Below are 18,914 nucleotides of genomic sequence, written 5' to 3'. Positions count from 1 at the left end.
CGGGCCGAGGGCGGCGTGGGCTGCGGGCGTCCGCTTCTTCCATGGCCGCGACTGGTGGTGGTGGAGGCGCAGCAACGGTGGCTGGTGGGCGTGCTGGTCGGGATCCAGGCGTCCCACTGGCTGGACGACGGCGGCAGCGCAGATGGGCTCCCCGATGAGTGTCGCGACCGGTTTTCCGGGTATTAATTCCCAGAAAATGGCCCTTGTGCTCATCAGCCCCAGGATTACTGTTAGCTGATGAGGCACCAACTTGACACAAAAATTCCAAGCAAAACACAAAATATGTAGTACAAGACCATTTTGGTCTGTGAGTACAACAAATGGTTTCTAGAGGTTGATGGCGGAAGCGGGTTGTGAATCATCAGTATCTATGGGACTCCATTTCCCACGGGAACAGCTGACCAGGTTAACTCCTATCTTCGCGAGGCTGCTATCACCATTGCGTGGGTTCCGGGGCTGTCATCAAGGTCGCTCCTCTCCGTGCAAGAAATCTGGCCAAGACAATAGCCAGGGACAAGCCAGTGAGTACTTTGAATGTACTCGCAAATATTATGAACATGGGTATAATATAACAACGATGTTCCGAAATATTTATGCTCATGACGTCAGTCACAAAAGGTAAATAAATCTCAGATGCATGTAAGCAGGTTAATTATGAAAATGCAATAACATATTAATAATAAAAGGCACCGATCGGGTGTCTGAAGAGACGCCTCGAAAGGTTAGTAAATAAAGAGAAATGCCTCAATCGGGCGTCTGAGCGACACCACATAAAGGGCTTATAAAAGAAATGTCACAGTCGGGCATCTCAGCGACACCACATAAAGGGCTTATAAAAGAAATAACAAGCATGCCACAGTCGGGCGTCTCAGCGACACCACATAAAGGGCTTATAAAAGAAATGCCATAGTCGGGCGTCTCAGCGACACCACATAAAGGGCTTATTAAAAGAAATAACAAGCATGCCACAGTCAGACGTCTGAGCGACACCACATAAAGGGCTTATAAATAATCACAGTGAATGCCCAGGAGGTAAAACCATCCCAGGGATATTCGGTATTTCAATTAATATAAAGGTGTTAGTCCATAATAAAAATAATAATCATCATAAGTCTCAAGTCACGATCCATGTTCTGGTTTAACAATTTTTCTCCTCCGAAGACCGACACTAAGACCGACACTTGACCCATCCCAGACTGTAATCCTTAACTATGGACACGGCTATTCGAATAGGTTTAATCTCTGCAGAGGGTGTACTCTTTACCCACGAGTAACGGATTTCTTTAGTCCATCAGGACTAATTCCGTCTACGGTCTTTTTGTTGAAAACACACCTAACTTGCACACACCAGCTTAACTCACACGTGTCTGGAATCACCCACGACACCTGTCAAGCAAACTCTAAGTGGGGAGGCTACAACCTCGCGTAGCATGGGATCAAATTTATATTGCGTGCTCTAAGGGGTGGCCTCCCCTCTCGGTCTCAACCGGAAACACCCATGCCCCCGGACCAGGTGGCCTGCCTACCAGCTACAACCGGTATCTTCCACCATGGCCTCTCTGTACGGTGTGTGCTAGAAAGAGGTTGACAACTTACTGAACCGTACTCTACTTGTTGTAGAGACGAGTGGTAGTACGAAACAAGTATGGGGGTTACTGGAACAAGACTCGATCTAGGGTCGACTCAGGAGGTTTAAGTATTCCCTGCATGATTAGCATAACGAATATATTTCATCCAACAGACAGAGTCACCACTCATCATACCCCTCATGCCATGCCGGACACACTCGTCTCGACGAGGAACGAGGGACAAGCTCGGGTCTACCCAAGACAGAGACTTTCCCGTTTTCCTTCCGGTAGGCACGAAAGGCATACGAGGATGATCATCATCCCAAGCATGTCCATTTCCAACAGCAAGGAAATTCCAATAAGCATTCATGCAAATGATCATATCACCACATAAAATAACGAGTCCTATGTAATGAGGTGGTGTCATGATTGTGTCAAACAATGCATGCAAAAAATATTATGCCAGGGTTCAGGATGCTTGCCTTCAATGTGTGGAAAGGCAGAGTGCACTCCAAAACTTTTGAAAGTTTTCTCCTCTCTCCAAAATCCTATTTAAAATATTTTTGAATCAATATATAGTTTCAAAAACAGTACCAAAAAGTTGTCTGATTTTTTTTGAAATAAATCTTAAAATAAACTAGACAATATTTGAGAGAGGTAGGAAAAAGAATCAACTCATTTGGAGTTGTATTTAAAAAGTTAAGCTCGGTCAAAGTTTTGGTCAAAAACTGTTTTTAAAATAAAACAGAAAAAGAAAAAAAACGTTTCGAATATACGCACACGTCGAAGACGTACTTTGAGAATGCGCCTCCACTTAATACACGTGGTGGCGGGGCTGGGTCACTGACAGCGGGCCTGCCTGGCCCACTGGTCAGGTTTGACCAGTCCCCTCCCCTCTTCTTCCTCTGGACGAACAGAGGCGGGGGCTCCGATGATCGTCGCCGGCGTTAGGCGGCTCCTCGCGGGCCCCCGAGGGTGGGGATGGATCCGCAAGACTGGGGCGGTTCTTCCGGTGGTCGAGGGAGTGATGGGGATGGAGGGAGTCGTCGGCGACGAGCTTCGCGGTTGCCGGCGGCGTCGGGAGTAAAGTGGTTTTGGGGCTGTGGTGGTTCCCAATCAAAATCGAGCAGGGGAAGGGTTCATGGGAGGAATAGAGGGCTTCTGGTGAAGAGAGTGGAGAGGGAGAGGTCCTGGTGGCGCCAGAATGGCTGGGGCAATGGCGGCGGCAGGAGTTGCCGGAGAGGAAGAAGACGACTTTCTCTCTTCGATTGACGACTAAAGGGGCACGAGAAGGATGGTGTGAGGCTGCCTCCGTGCACGGAGGAGCTCGGGGGGCTCCTTTTATAGCACATCCGAGTCGGTTCGTGGCGGCCGTGGATAAGCTTGCCGGCGACCGCCGTTCTGTAGATAGGGCGACGTGGCGGCGACACGCGCTAGAGGACGAGTTTGCGGATGAGCTTGAGCCGCTCCAGGGGGCAGCTGGCGAGCGCTAGTGGCTCGGCGGTGCCGACCGTGGCAGGGTGCACTGCCGGGCGGCCGTGGCGGCTAGCTCTTGGCCTGTCGGAGGCGTGGCGAGGGGCTGATTGGCGTGTTCTGGAGAGAGGGGAGAGTGTGTGGCGTGGCTCTGCAGTGAGTGGCAAAACCAGGGGCGCGACGCGGCGGTTTCGGATGTGTGGCTGCAGTTGGCGCGCTCTGGGCGCGCCCAGTACACGCCCACCAACTGCTCGGTGAAATGCCATGGCACTCCAGAGCGCTCGGGCGAGGTTGGCAAGCAACAGGATAAGGTTAGTGATAGAGAGAAGATCAAGGGACAAGGTGGTTTGGTCAGGAGACCAAGTTCATAGTGCAAATAAAAACTCATGCCAAATCTGTCCATGCTCTCAAGGTGTTTGACAAAATGCCACAGGCACCTAGGCATTTCTTGGAGTGGTAAAAACTTCCAGATCCTAGTCTCTTTAGATGCACAAGAGGGTGGTGAGGTTAGTTTGTCAAAAGAGGAAACTTGCTAGTGCAAGTTTTGCAGAACTTCAATTCTGGACAGGAGGTAAATGGCATCATCTCATGGACCAAAAGTATTTGAATGGTTGCATGCTCCTGGACTTAGGGGTTTTGTAGGGTGGTCTACAAGCAGGGTAAAGAATCAAGGGCCAAAGAGCAAGCAAGAATATGAATGCTGTACAAACCATCATGTTGGACCAGAATGAAGATGAGGTTGAATCACTCAAAAATTTCAAAGAACAACACTGGTTTTTTGCATAAAGTTGAAACATATGCTGCTACTAACATCCCATAATTTTGGTGGAAGCTAGAAAGAAATATTTAAATGGGTTGTAGTGCAAAATTGCCCACTGGACCAGAGAAGAAAATCGGGTGTAGAGCTCAAAATATTTCATGAATAAAAGATATTTTTGCATAAAAGTGATTTTAAAACATCACTTGACACCTCTAAATTTTGGTTGGAATTTTAAGTGAATTTATCAAATAGTTGTAGTTCAAATATGGCCATATAACCTTGGAAAACCATTTTTCAAGAAAATAAAGATTAAGCAAATTAACTATGTAATTAGTTCTACTAATAAAAGAAAAGTTTTTCTTGAGAGGTTAAACAAGCCCAATAACATATTTGAAAGGTTTTCTTTTTGGGGAAAACTCCATAATAACAAGAGAGAAAAATGGTCCAAAAATCAAAAGGAAGCCCAGAAAATAATAATTTTAATTTCCTGGCAAAATTTTAATTAACAAAACAAGGTCAAAATTTTGGGGTGTCATAGTGAGTTTTCTTGGTGGTCAGTGGCGGTCCTTGGGGGTCCTCCTCGCCGGTGGCCGGGTCTGCAACGGTGGCTTTGCGTTGTTCTGTGACGGCTGCTGAGATGGGGCGGCACGGGGGTGTGTCCGGTGGGGAGGTTGGCTGGAGGGATGGGCGGCGCCGACGTACTCGGGTCACCCGTCACTGGCACAGGGGTGTGCCGGTCCGGATGCGTCCGCTCCCTCACCTCCCCCTTTCCCCAGCCTCGTGCAGGCTGTTGCAACTCCGGCGATGCTCAAGGCGGGTCCTCTGTCGCGGGACATCGGTCGTGGGTGTCCCTCTGGTACAAAGCTGCCCTCTTTGGATGGTCTTGGGGGTGCCTGGATGTTGGGCGACGGCCCTTGTGGAGGGAGGCGTGGTGTTCGAGGGCGGAACCCGCGTCTCAGGTGCGGGCGGGTAGCCATGGCTTCGTGGAGGGCTTGGCTGCGGGGTGGTGGGCGGAGCGGGGGTGTCGGAGGGGTGTGATCGCCGGGGTCCATCACTTGCCCAGTCCTCGTACTGGCCGGCGGCGGCGGCGTCCACGGACGTCGTATCCTTCTTGAAGGCTCCGTCATGGTGCTCCCACTCCTTCGTGTGGCTCCGGGTGAAAACTTGATCTTCGGATCAGACGGTGGCGGCTATCCGTGGTCGTACCCTTCTGGGAGGCACCGTCCTAGAGTCCTTGCTCCGTCATTGTCCATCTCACCCCTCCTCGGTGGCTCCAAGTAGTTCTTCTTCGTTCATATCTAGTTTGCTTGGTTGTCGTCCGAGTGGTGTGTCGGTGCCCGGCACCTTTGTATCTTGCCTTGGGTGTGTGCTGTGTATCGGGATGGGTGTGTTTGTATCGGTTCGCTCGGATGCTTGTGATGATGTTTGCTTTATAATATAAAGCGGGGGGCAACCCTTTTTCGGTAACATGTTGGTAGTGTGACTTTCTCAGACACGAGACCAACAAAGAGGGTGGTGCCAGAAACTAATTGTACTTTTCTCAATGCTCAATATAACTCCAATTTTTTCAAGAGATTGGCCTAAATGTGTGGTTTGATTTCTCTTACCCATGGCATATAATTTTTCCATGGTGTCAAATAGGGAAGAAATATATTTTTTAGAATACATTTTTTAGGCCAACAGGGAAGCACATTTTAAGAAAGGGACAAATAAGGAATTATTCTACTCCGAAAGGTTGAGGAGCAAGTTCTTCCCTTGGCTTGTACACCATTGTATTATTGGTTGTCAAAAACTCCATATGACAACTTCAACAGAACATGTTGGTAGTGCGACTTTCTCAGACACCAGAACAAAGAGAGGACTGTGCCAGAAACTAATTGTGCTTTTCTCAATGCTCAGTATAACTCCAATTTTTTCAAGAGATTGGCCTAAATGTGTAGTTTGATTTCTCTTACCCATGGCATGTAATTTTTCCAGTTAAGTGGATTGTCCAGAGTTAACAACCTTAAGTTTATCCTATTTCTTAGTTCAACAAATATATATAGGTAGGTAAGAACATTGCATAGCTCACGTGCAAATTACATAAGAAATAAAATAACAGGTTTTGACAAGCAGATGTTAATCCATGCTAAAGTATCTATCTAATCTGCAACTTATAGCTGGATAAATAACATTATTTACTCAGGAAAGTAAAGTGGTGCGCAAATAGTAAGTAGGCACTGACATAATAACCCAAGAAAACATACTTACAAAGGTATGCATTCTTTTTTACCATAACAAGTACTCCATATATAACCAATTGTCCAATTATAAAGACAAAGCAGATGAGCCATAGAAAAACTTCAACGCACACTAAGCAGATGAGCCATAGAGATACAAGCAGCTTCTGAATTCCATACAAAGATGAAAGGTTTCAGTCAAAATAGAGCTTACATCTGTTTAGTTCCATAGAAGTAGACCAGACGCTTATTTTTAACAGAAGGTAGACCCCATTGCTCTGGTTCACTTATCTGCAAAGCATGCAAATAGCAAATTCAAATAAAATAAACTGAAACACTAGGAAAATAATTTATATGAAACTTTCTGCCTCCCAGAAATAGTCTAACATCAGCAAAGGAACAAATTAGCACATTCTGCAGTTAACTTAATACCTCCTTGGTAAATATAGCCACACAGCGATTAAGGAAGTATGCAGGACAGTGAAAAAAAGGCGCAAGGGGACAACAAAATGCCTAACACTTAATCGTGCCAGGCGTTCGCTTAGGCAAGATAAGCACTATGCAGTGACAAGACACACAATTAGCATCTAGAGCTTTCTTTACCATTGATGCAGGATGTCTATGTAACAGTTTCGAGTTCAACTGACCATATAGAATAGTTACTAAGAGCATCTACAGCCGGAGCCCTCATATGGTCCCCAAACATCCGGGCAGCCTGCTCGGTCACTGCCCAGACAGCAAATTGCCACCCAACTGGACCTCGCATAGTCAGCCCAAATGTGTGGGCTTACCGGCACTCCCAAACATAGCCCATATCTGGGGCGTACCGGACACACCCGGACGCATCTGCCACATCGGATCCGGCCTACAATAGCCTACCCCGCCCCCACCAATACCCCACCCGGACCAAACTCTAGTCAAAGTCGTCACTCTTCTTGACCGCTCCGTCTCCACTGCCCCGTCTCCTCCCCTCCTCGTGCTCTCTCGTTCACCATGGCATCAGATCCGGCAGCAAATCCGACACAATCGACTGGGAGGCGCTCGTCAAGAAGGATTCCAGCTCGTCCTCTCCAGACGACAAGGAGCTCGCGTTCCGCATTGCCCTCCGCCAGTCACTGGTGGATAGGAGCAAGAGCTCGAGCTCCACAGCCTCCTCTATGGCCGGAGGGGCAGCTGCGGCTCCGCGTCGGCATGCGACCGCACGTTGCAGTTTTCGCCAGGCAGCTGGCAACCGATGGCGCCCAGCACCTCCAGCCACTGCTCCTCCCAGGCGGCGCTCAGTGCTTGTCCCAAGCATCGCCGAAACCATGGCCGCGGGCCTATCGCCATGCAAGGCAGAGGGCGGCGCCGACCGCCTCCAGCCGGTCCGGCTGCGGATCTTGCAGTTCCGCGCTAGAGCCGCTTTCTCCCGCTGCCAACGATGATGAGATCCTCCGCGACGTCATCCGCCGGTCCTTTCACCTCAGCGGAGACAGACACGCGCCGCTGCCGCCGCAAAAAATGCGACGGCACTCTGCATCAGAATCAAGGAGTCCAAGCACTTAGCAAGGCAGAAGGCGGCTGCCGCGAAGAAAGCCGCCTGTCTCGGGAGGGCACGCCCGCGCCGCCCGGCGTCTGGCTGGGATCCAGTCGTCCTCCTCCGACAACAGAACTACCGACGATGATACCGCCCCTTCGGCGCCGGCGCCTACACGGAGGACTACCCATCACTCCGAAGACTCCAAGGGGAAGCGGTCGGCAAGGAAGTGGTGAAGTTTGGCGGCCTCTTCCTCCGCAAGTATCTACCTATCGTTTATCGTAACTAGGTGATGAACATTTTGTGTCTGGTTGTATCTATGTGATGATGAAACTTGCTATCCTCCAATATATGTTTGCTATTGATATGTTCAAATTGCATATATGTAAATGCGGAACACGTTGCATGGGTTGTATGGCTTTGGGGGCGGACATTTGAGGAGGGCGGCTATGGATGCGGAGATACGGGGCTCCACGGACACACTCGAGCTTGTCCGCGGACATATAGGGTGCCAAATTTGGCAATCGTGGTTGTAGATGCTCTAAGCATCTCAGCAAACAAATAGCTTAACCAAGTATGCAGCATGTAGCGAGTGTGGTACTAACATTAGAAGTTTTGACTTTCGAGAACAATTGTGCAGCAAGTGTAACTATTGAAAACAACGTTGAGAAGAAAATTTGTTGAGTCATGCAAACATTAGCCAATGATGAGAATCAAATGCAGAAGGTTTATGAAGTAAACTGCCAACCATGGAACACCAACATACAGTTTGATTTTTTTAGCTTTAAGCCAAACCACTTAACAAAAATAACGTATACATCACGCACTTATTACAGCTCAATGAATTCATTAACTGAACAAGAACTTTGGACAAGGTTATGTCCCAAAAGAAGAAAATATTGAAGATAACTGGTAGGAGCTAGGGTTCTACCGGGTCTAGGGCGTAGCCTGTAGGGGAAGGAGGGAGGAGGGCGAGGGCTGGTGCGCGGCGGCCGGCGGCAGGGCGCCGTCCTTGCGGCTGGTGCGGCGGCGGCGGAAGCAGGAGGCGGCTAGGGCTTAGGGTTTCCGGCTCCTCTGGGAGCCGGGCAATAGAATTGTCTTATTGCTTAATTCTGAAAAGAGTCTTACAACTTGTTTATATAACCACGATGTGAAATAAAACTAAGAAAACTTGTGGGCTAAGCCCCTAACTAAGCCTGCCCGGTGGGCCTCCTACGGGCATAAGTCTGCCCGGTCATAACATCTCTCCCCGCCTGCGCAAACAGCTCGTCCTCGAGCTGAAACTCTGGGTAGTGTTGGCGGAACTCCTCGTGCTGCTCCCAAGTGGCGTCCTCCGCCGGAAGTCCTGAATCAACACGTACCACACTCCTCGACGTAGCTGGGCCTGCAAGACCATCTCCGGTCCTGGAAGAAGACGCCCGTCGGCGGTCGGAGGAAGCGCGGGAGGAGCCGCGGGTGGAAGACGTCGTGGATGCGAGCACCCGCCGGAAGCTGAAGGCGGTAAGCCACCTTCCCAATGCGCTCCAGGACAGCAAAGGGCCCGGCATAGCGAGGACCCAGCTTCTTCTTCGCCGCGTGGGTCTAGTGACTGCGTAAAGCGGTGAAGAAGACGCAGCCACACCCAATCGCCCACCGCAAACTCCGCCTCGCGATGATGGCCGTCGTAGTAGTGCTTGGCCAACTGCTGGGCCTGAAGGAGGCGTTGCCGGACCTCCGCCAGCATCTCGTCACGGCTCCACAAAAGGTCCCCAGCCGCCTCGGTCCGAGCCGTGGCCGGATCAACAGGGAGAATCGCCGGGGGCTGCCGGCCATAAACCACCTCAAACGGCGTGGCGCATAGGGCGGAGTGATAGGAGGTGTTGTAGCAGTACTTCGCACACGAGAGCCAGTCCACCCATGCACGAGGACGATCACCTGTGACACAACGCAAATACATGGCAATCACCTTGTTAACGACCTCGGACTGGCCGTCCGTCTGAGGGTGGAAGGCCGTGCTCAGGCAGAACTTCACGCCCGCCATCCAGAAGAGATCACGCCACACATGCCCCGTGAACATGGGATCCCGATCGCTGACGATCGAAGAGGGAAACCCGTGGAGGCAAACGATACCGTCGAAGAAGGCCCGAGCCACGGACGCCACCGTGTAGGGATGACCGAGCGCGATGAAGTGAGCATACTTGGAGAAGCAGTCGACGACGTGAGAATGACCGACTTGCCGCCCACCTTGGGGAGGCCCTCGATGAAGTCCATGGAAATGTCCGCCCAGACTTGAGACGACACCTCCAATGGCTGGAGCAGACCAGACGGCCTCAGCGTCTCCGTCTTGTTACGCTGGCACGTCACACAAGACCGCACCCAGTCACGGACCAGGGCCCAATCACCTGGAATGTAGAAGTCGGCGCGGAGACGATGGAGGGTTTTCTGCACACCCTCATGGCCTGACGAGTGGGCCAACAACAGCACCTGGTGACGGAGATCGTCGTGCGCAGGAACAAAAACCCGATGCCCATGTAGGAGCAACCCGTCGGCGAGGCGCCACGGCTCCTCCAGCTCACCCGTAGTCAGCTGCTGCTGAAGGAGGAGCGCGTCCAGTGCGGCCGCGGTCGCCCGGGGGATGTCGGTGAAGAGGGCGAAGGAGGGCCCCGAGCGGATGCAGAGTGCCGCCCCCTCAGAGCCACCGAGGGCGGTGTCGGCATCGCGCCGAGACAGGGCGTCGGCGACAGTATTAAGGCAGCCCAGACGATTCTCGACGGTGAAGTCGAAGCCGAAGAGCTTACTGATCCACTGGTGCTGCGGGATGGTAGACAGCCTCTGGTCCAGCAAGAACTTGAGTCTGTAGTGGTCCGTACGGATCCGGAAAGACCGACCCCACAGATAGGGCCGCCAGTGACGCACCGCCTGCACCAAGCCAATGAGCTCGCGCTCATAGGCCGCGAGCTTAAGACGGTGCGCGGCAAAGGGCCTGCTAAAGAAGGCTAGGGGTCCATCGCCCTGATGAAGGACCGCGCCGAACCCCGCACCAGAGGCGTCGCAGTCGACGACGAACGGGCGATCGAAGTCAGGCATCTGAAGGACGGGGCCCGTCGTGAGGGCCCCCTTGAGGGCCTCGAATGCCGTGGTCGCCTCCTCATCCCAGGCAAAGGCATCGCGACGGAGCAGGCGCTTGAGCGGGGAGGCGATGAGGCCGAACTCCCGGATAAATTTCCGGTAGTACCTCACGAGGCCAAGAAACCCGCGAAGAGCCCGCGGTGAATGCGGGATCGGCCAGGCGGCGACGGCCGCCACCTTGTCGGCATCCATGGCCACCCCCTCTGCTGAGACGACGTGACCGAGGTAGGCGACGAAAGGCGTCCCGAACGAGCACTTCGAGCGCTTAAGATGAAGATTGTGCGCTCCAAGCTCGTTGAAGACGATAGCGACGTGGTGAAGGTGCTCCGCCCACGAGGCACTGTAGATAAGAATATCATCAAAGAAAACGAGAACAAACCGACGCAGGTAGGGGCGGAGGACGTCGTTCATCAAAGCCTGAAACGTCGCCAGGGCGTTGGAGAGACCGAATGGCATGACCAAGAACTCAAAGTGGCCGTGGTGGGTCTGAAACGCCGTCTTGGCGATATCATCGGGGTGCATGCGCACCTGGTGGTAGCCCGACCGGAGATCGAGCTTGGTGAAGAAGCGCGCCCCATGTAGCTCGTCCGGGAGCTCATCGACCACCGAAATAGGAAACTTGTCCTTCAGAGTCAAAGCATTAAGAGCGCGGTAGTCGATGCAGAGTCGCCATGTGCCGTCCGACTTGCGGACGAGGAGGACCAGCGCCGAGAACGGTGATGTGGAGATCCGGATGATGCCCAAGGCAAGCATGAGTGCGCACTGCCGCTCCAGCTCGCCCTTCTGCAGCTGAGGATACCGATAGGGCCAGACTGCCGCCGGTATCGAGCCCGGCAGCAGGTGAATGCGGTGGTCGTAGACCCGGGCCGGCGGAAGGCCCTGCGGCTCATCGAAGAGGTCGCGGTGCTGCTGCAGAAGGTGGTCCAACAGAGGATGCTCGGCCTCGGAGGTGGCCGCGACCACCTGGAGTTGGGGCGTCGCTGGCGAGGCGCCGCCAATGCCCTCCCACCGGACGCGGTGGCCGAGACGCCAGAAGGTCATCGTCAAAGCGTCGAAGTCCCAGAGGATGGTGCCGAGAGTCCGCAAAAAGTCGACGCCAAGGATGAAGTCGAAGCAGCCCAAGTCGATGCCGGCGCACGTGATGGTGAAGTGCTCGTCGCCGATAGTGATGGGCACGTCCCGTGCAAGCCCATGGCACCGTAGGCGGTCGCCATTAGCCATGGTGACCCGAAGTTGCTCCCCGCCTGTCGGCTGAAGTGCTAAGCGCCGCATCGTAGCCTCAGGCAAGAAGTTGTGGGTGGAGCCCGTATCCAAGAGAGCCACCAGGCGCTCGCCATGAACCGTCACCGGTAAGAGCATAGTCCGCTCGTCACGGATGCCGGCCAGCGCATGGAGCGAGACAACGAGTGCCGTTGCCGGAGCGGGCGCAGGCGCGGGCTCTGCCGCGGTGGGGTCGCCGAACCCGTCCACGGGTGTGTCCTCCACGGCCGTCTCCAAGTAGAAGAGGCGCATGCAGACATGGCACAGTGCGTAGGGCACATCGCAGTTAAAGCAGAGTCCCAGGCGGCAGCGCTCGAGCTGCTCCGCCTGAGAGAGCCGACGAAAAGGCCGTGTCGCGGCCGGGACGGCTCCTGGTGGAGCGGCCGGAGGTGCAGGTGCTGCCGGGGGTAGTAGGGGGGGCTGTCGGCCCCACGAGTCGGTGTCGCATGCTCCAAGGCATGAGCGCGACGCTCGAAGGCCCAAGCATAGTACATGGCCGTCTGGAGGTCCTGGGGCCCCCGCAGCTCGACGTTCACGCGGATGTGGTCTGGGAGGCCGCCCATGAAGAGCTCGGCCCGCTGAAGTGTCGTCACACCCGGCGCATGACACACCAGGGCCTGAAAGCGGTCGGTGAAATCCTGCACCGTGGAGGTGAAGGGTAGGCGGCCTAACTCCGCCAGGCGGCTCCCACGGATCGATGGCCCAAAACGAAGGAGGCACAGCTCACGAAAGCGCTCCCATGGAGGCATGCCGCCCTCGTCCTGCTCGAGGGCGTAGTACCACGTCTGTGCCGCTCCGCAGATGTGGTAAGAAGCGAGCCAGGTGCGATCCGACGCGAGTGTGCGCTGCCCGCGAAAGAACTGCTCGCACTGGTTGAGCCGGTTGAGGGGGTCCTTCGTGCCGTCATACGTGCGAAGTCAATCTTGGCGAACCGTGGCAGCGTCTGGGTCAAAGCGCCCTGGCCGACTAGCTAGGCGGTGCGGGGCAGCGAGGACGGCGGCGCCCGGTCAATGGTGGGGCGGCCGGCGTAGGGGCCCGCGGAACCGGACGGCTCATCGTACTACAGCGTGGGTACCGGCGGTTCCCAGGCCTCCGTGTAGACCGGCAGCGGTGACGTCGCGGTCAGCCAGGCCGGAATTGGGGATGGCGACGGCGGAAAGCGGACGTGCTGGATGGGGAGGCCTCCCGGCGCGGACTGCCCGGGCCGGAGGCGGGTGACGGAGGTGACGGGGGACGCGGTGAGGGCCGGCGCCGGCCACTGCGGCCATTGTGTCGCAGTAGCGGGCGGCTGCTGGAGCGACGGCTGGGCCCCGGCGAGTGTCACGGGTACCGAGTACCAGGGCAGGGCGGGCAGTCCGGAGGACGGCTGGCGGCAGAGGTGGCGACGGCCCGTACGGACTGGCCAAGAACAATCGGATGCTCTGGACGGCGGTGACGAGGTCGTTGAGGACGCCGATCATCGCCTCCGGGGAGTAGACCAGCGGCACGGTAGCGGTTGATGGCGGCGGACCCGTGGAGGGGGCGGAGACTGGCCGGTGGAGGCGCCGGCGGTGGAGCCCAGCGGCGCGATGGGGAGGGCCAGCGGCGCGGTGGGGAGGATCGGCGGCAACGCTGTGGTGGTGGGCAGCGACGGGATTGGTGGTGGTGCCGACATGGTCAAAACCGAGCTACCTGATACCAAGGTGGTAGGAGTTAGGGTTCTACCGGGTCTAGGGCGTAGCCTGTAGGGGAAGGAGGGAGGAGGGCGAGGGCTGGTGCGCGACGGCCGGCGGCAGGGCGCCGTCCTTGCGGCTGGTGCGACGGCGGCGGAAGCAGGAGGCGGCTAGAGCTTAGGGTTTTCGGCTCCTCTAGGAGCCGGGCAATAGAATTGTCTTATTGCTTAATTCTCAAAAGAGTCTTACAACTTGTTTATATAACCACGATGTGAAATAAAACTAAGATAACTTGTGGGCTAAGCCCCTAAATAAGCCTGCCCGGTGGGCCTCCTGCGGGCATAAGTCTGCCCGGCCATAACAATAACCAATATTCCTGGACAAAAGTAAATAAATAGGGATTAATCCAGTGAGCAAAAAAGTTCAAGGGCCAACATAAGGCCGGGTCATAGCTTAGGTACTTATTATCCCTGTCTCTGAAGATCCATTAATGCTAATCAAGCAATTAAAAGATTGCATTTAACATGCCAAAGTGAAACCGTAAGTTGTTCAGAAATCAGAGAACCTTGCACCAGTGTAAACAAGGTGGTCCAAGGGCCAACATAAGGTCGGGTCATAGTTTAGTTATTTATCCCTATCTTGAAGATCCATTAATGCCAAGCAAGCAATTAAAAGTTCGCATTTAGCATGCCAAAGTGAAATCAAAATGTGTTCACAAGTCACAAAGAACCTTGCATTAGTGTAAACAGGTACTAATGGGTCCTAAGAGCATGTAGAGAGAATATGTGATGCAACTCAATTGTATTCCTCGGAGGTGGTCACAATATATACACAAGATGTCTTGCGTGACAAGGAAACTAATCCTATCACATCTCTAGGAGTCAACTATACAAGGCTAGAGATTGTAGGAATAGCAATACAAATATGTCAAGTTCAACACCCCCGCAGTCGAAGCGTCGGCATCGGCGATGCAAAGACTGGAACGGAACTCCTGGAATGCAGCGGTTGGAAGCCTTTTGGTCATAATGTCGGCAAACTGTTGGGTCGATACATGAAGAACTCGAAGCTGACCCAACTGAACCTTCTCGCGGACGAAGTGAACATCAAGTTCAATGTGCTTGGTGCGCTTGTGCTGCACCGGGTTGGCCGCGAGGTAGGTGGCCGAAACATTATCACAGAAAACCACCGTAGCTTTCGGGATTGAAACCCGAAGTTCGCTAAGCAGTTGACGTAGCCAACATGTCTCGGCAACAACGTTGCCGACGGCACGGTACTCGGCCTCAGCACTCGAGCGGGAGACGGTGGGCTGCCGCTTAGAGGACCATGAATGAGAGATTCGCCGAAGAAGACACAGTATCCTGACGTGGAACGCCGAGTGTCAGGACATCCAGCCCAATCCGCATCAGTGTAGGCAAACAGCTCGGTGGAGGCACAAACACTCTCATTAAGGGTGCGGAGGACACGTTCTGCTCGACCATTTTGTTGGGATGTATATGGACATGTGAGACGAAAGATGGTGCCATGCGTGGAGAGAAGGTGGCGAATGGCGAGGTTATCAAATTCTTTTCTGTTATCCGTTTGAAGATGAGCAATGGTGCGATGAAAGTGGGTGTGGACGTAAGCATAAAATGAGTGGAGGGTGGAGGCGACATTGGATTTACGACGTACCGGAAAAGTCCAAGTGAAGTGAGAAAAATCATCTAAAATCACAAGGTAATATGATAATCCCGAATTACTAGGCACCGGAGATGTCCAAATATCACAATGAATAACATCAAAGGGAAAAGTGGCTACTGATGTAGATGAGGGAAACGGTAAGCGAACATGTTCTCCGACACGGCAAGCATGACAAGTGTGCGCCGTCGGTTTATTACATGAAAAGGAAAAGGTGCTCAAAATTTTGTGAAGAGCGTCGGCGCCGTGATGACCAAGTCGAGCATGCCAAAGCGACATCGATATGAAGAGCAACCGGACCGCCACTCGTCGTAGGACCACATGGGTAGAGATCATCGGGGGAATCACATCGGTGCAGAACCCTCCGGGAGCGAGCATCCTTGACAGAGAAACCAAGAGCGTCAAACCCAACAGTGACAGGATTTTCACGAAGTACGAACAGAGCATAGGTTTTTGATTAAGGATGGTGAGACAAGCACATTATTAAGGGTTAAAGATGAAGAGGGAAACGGAAGGGAGGACGAACCGTGATGGGTGATGGGAAGAGAGGAACCATCACCGACCACGATACAAGAATTGAAGGATAGGGGGAGGCACGGGAGAGGATACCGGGGTTAGAAGCCATGTGAGTGGCGGTGCCGGTGTCCATGTACCAATCGCCACCTCCACCGTAGTTGCTTGGCGAAGGAGCGGCATGAAGAGCGGAGAGAAGGGCGGGATCCCAAGCACCGCCGTGTGTCCCACCGTATGCTTCGCCGTAGGCCGGAGAACCACCATAGGGTGCGACACCACCATATGCCGCCGGACCCCCGTAGGTCGCAGCACCACCATATGCCGCGGGACCGGGGCGGGAGCGGTCAGTAGCGCCTGGTGAGATGCCTGGCGTGCGTCGAGGATGCCCGGACCAGGGGGCAGGGGATGGGCATGGAATAAGCATGCACAACACCCGTTCAGGGATTGTACCCCGACAGCCAGGGCGGGGTAGGAGCAGCCTCGGTGGTCGCGGGAGGGCGTTGCACCTGGTTGGAGTTGCGGGCCCGACCGCCGCGTCCCTTCTGCTTGCGGCCACCCGAGGGGGCGGGCGCGGGAGGCGGGGTCGGAGCGGGAGGCGCGCCGTGGCCATCGGCGAGGTCGACGTGGAGGGCGGTGTGGGTCGCCTGCCAAGCAGCGTGGCGAAGGCGCTTCTCCTCCATGCGAAGATACGTGACCGCCTTGGCGTACGTCGGCGTGATGAGGGAGAGGTTGGCGGCGGAATGCTGAGGTCGGGGTGGAGGCCCCGAAGGAGGTTGGTGAGGAGGACGGAGTCGTCGATGGTCATGCCGACGTTGCGCAGCTCGTCGGCGAAAACCTTCAGCCGCATGCAATACTCGTCGATCGAGAGATCGTTTTTCTGAATAGTGAAGAACTCCCCTTGGAGGAAGACACGGCGTTGGAGTTGATTGTCGAGGAAGAGATCGCACAACCGTGTCCACATGGCGTACGCCGATGGGTCACGGGTGTTCACCATGTTGAAGAGACCTGCGGAGATGGTGAGGAAGAGCCACTTGACGATGCAGGCGTTCACAGCGAGCCACTCGTTGTCGTCCTTCATGTCACGGAAGTCGACGCTCCCATCAACGTGCTCGATGAGACGGTAGGAGCGGAACAGCAGCGCGAAGTAGGTGCGCCACGCGTTGTAGGACGGCGAGTCGAGGTCGAGGATGACGGGTACGTGGTCTTTGATGTGGAGCTCATTGAGGCGGTCGGAGGTGAACATGGCACCGGCGTAAGAACCAGCGTCGAAGGGGTCGGCTTTGGAGCAGGACATGGTGGCAAGGAGAGGAGGGTGGCGACGGGTGGCTAGGGTTTCGGTGGTGGTAGAGGGAAGGGGCGGCGGCGGCTGCGGGAGATGGGCAGCGGCGGCGGCAGGAGGGTTTGGGGAGAAGGCGGCGGCTACAGGAGGGAGGAAGTAGCGGCGGCGGCGTAGGGTTTTTGGGAGGAGGAGGCGACGGCGACGGCGCTAGGGTTTGGAGGAGGTGGCAGCGGCGGCTGCGGGGGAGCGGAAGCGAGGAAAATCGCGGAAGAACTGATACCATGTAGAGAGAATATGGGATGCAACTCAATTATATTCCTCGGAGGTGGTCACAATATATACACGAGATGTCTTGCGTGACAAGGAAACTAATCCTATCATATCTCTAGGAGTTAAATTACAAGGCTAGAGATTGTAGGAATAGCAATACAAATATGTCACGTTCAACAGAGCAAAACACTAAGAATGAAATTGGAACCTATGCATCTAATAAACTTGAACAAATTACAATGAATAAAGAGGACATTATGTAACTAACAAACTTCAAACAGGAGGCGCAGGGATGTATATATATCCAAAGTCCAAACGGAGTTAAGACATATCACTCAAATCCTACCTGATTCCCAGTTCCTTTAAACTATAAATTACCAGCAACGCGAAATATTATCAATGAAAAACCAGCAGCTACAAGAAAGAAGAAGGAAAACAGAAAATGAATCTAGTTAAGCTGCGATAAAACATAGGAATATCACCTAATCTCCAAAGCTCGGGAATTTTTTTTTTGAAAGATCCAGCAAATTGCTGGCTTGATTCAGATTTAGCAGAAAGCAACGGAAGAACAACATGGTGAAGATCCGAAGATCAAAAGAGAAAGGAAAAACTGCGGCCCTAATAGCCGCAGAGAGCTACACCCTCCACAAACAACATGACTACACAACCGAAGCACCTGTCCTAAGCTAAGCATCACCACCGCGTCTCGAATAACGCCGATCACCTCCGAAGACAGCAGCAGCTCCAACTACAACTTCCCTCGCCAACGCACCATCCACCCTGGAAGCAGGGGGTAGACGGAGGGACTTGGTCGATCCCAGGAAGAGCTTCGTCTTGGACTCATCGATGATTTCGTACATTGCGCCTGGAGCTTCACCTTGAACAGCGGCGAGCACCGGAGGAGCGCCGCAAAGAGCTTCCAGGAAATGTCTCCAAACGTGATGCTCCCAACAGAGAAACGACGTCAAACACGCCGCCATCACGCCGATCCAACACCGGACCTAGGATTTCGCCCGGAGACAAACCACCATCCGAGCACGAGGAAGATGCCGACACACCTCAGGTGACGCCTCCAAGGAGGAAAATGACACACCCACAGGCGCCATCGCCACCGGCCTCTGGTCGTGTAGGACTTTCGTCCGTATCGCCGCACACTTCGCTCGTGCCCACAGAAGCTCGTCCATGCAGTCTCGCACCGCCACCGCCGCAGAACCTAGTCGTAGAAGCCATGGAGTCGTGGTCCACCCCGCCCACAACGAGCCTACAGTGACCAGATCAGTCCCTGCATCCCGCATCTATCACGGCCGGAGCCGCCTGCTCCAGCATCACAGGACCAACGCGCAGGGTCGACGCGCGTCCAACACACCACGAATCTGGCCAGGTTCGTCCAGATCCGGCCGCCACACGCCGGAGGGGCACCGCCCCGCCAGCCCGCGCCGAATCCAAGGCAACCACCAGCACGCCACCCTCGGATCTGGCCAGGCTCGGCCGCCACTCACCCAGAGGGGCAAGCCACGCCGGCCTCGCGACCGCGCGCGCTCCCTAGCCCCCCGCGACGAGCGACCCACGCCTGGACCGCGGACCTCCACGCGCCCTCGCCTGTCCGCCACCGCGCCAGGCCG

The 18,914-nt window shown here is 54.4% G+C and overlaps 1 protein-coding gene across 1 annotated transcript in view; it reads right to left on the bottom strand.

Annotated features, from left to right (window-relative positions):
* LOC119296108 (protein HUA2-LIKE 2-like) overlaps window positions 1-18,914 on the bottom strand; it is a 44,819-nt gene that overhangs the window by 18,847 nt on the left and 7,058 nt on the right. Inside the window, exon 3 of the mRNA XM_037574500.1 lies at window positions 6,235-6,311. Within this exon, the coding sequence (XP_037430397.1) occupies window positions 6,235-6,311 (77 nt within the window). The remainder of the gene's footprint in view (window positions 1-6,234; window positions 6,312-18,914) is intronic.

Source organism: Triticum dicoccoides, chromosome 4B, assembly GCF_002162155.2.
Source record: "Triticum dicoccoides isolate Atlit2015 ecotype Zavitan chromosome 4B, WEW_v2.0, whole genome shotgun sequence".
Classification (NCBI taxonomy): Eukaryota; Viridiplantae; Streptophyta; class Magnoliopsida; order Poales; family Poaceae; genus Triticum; species Triticum dicoccoides.
This window is presented reverse-complemented; position numbering and strand designations above follow the sequence as displayed.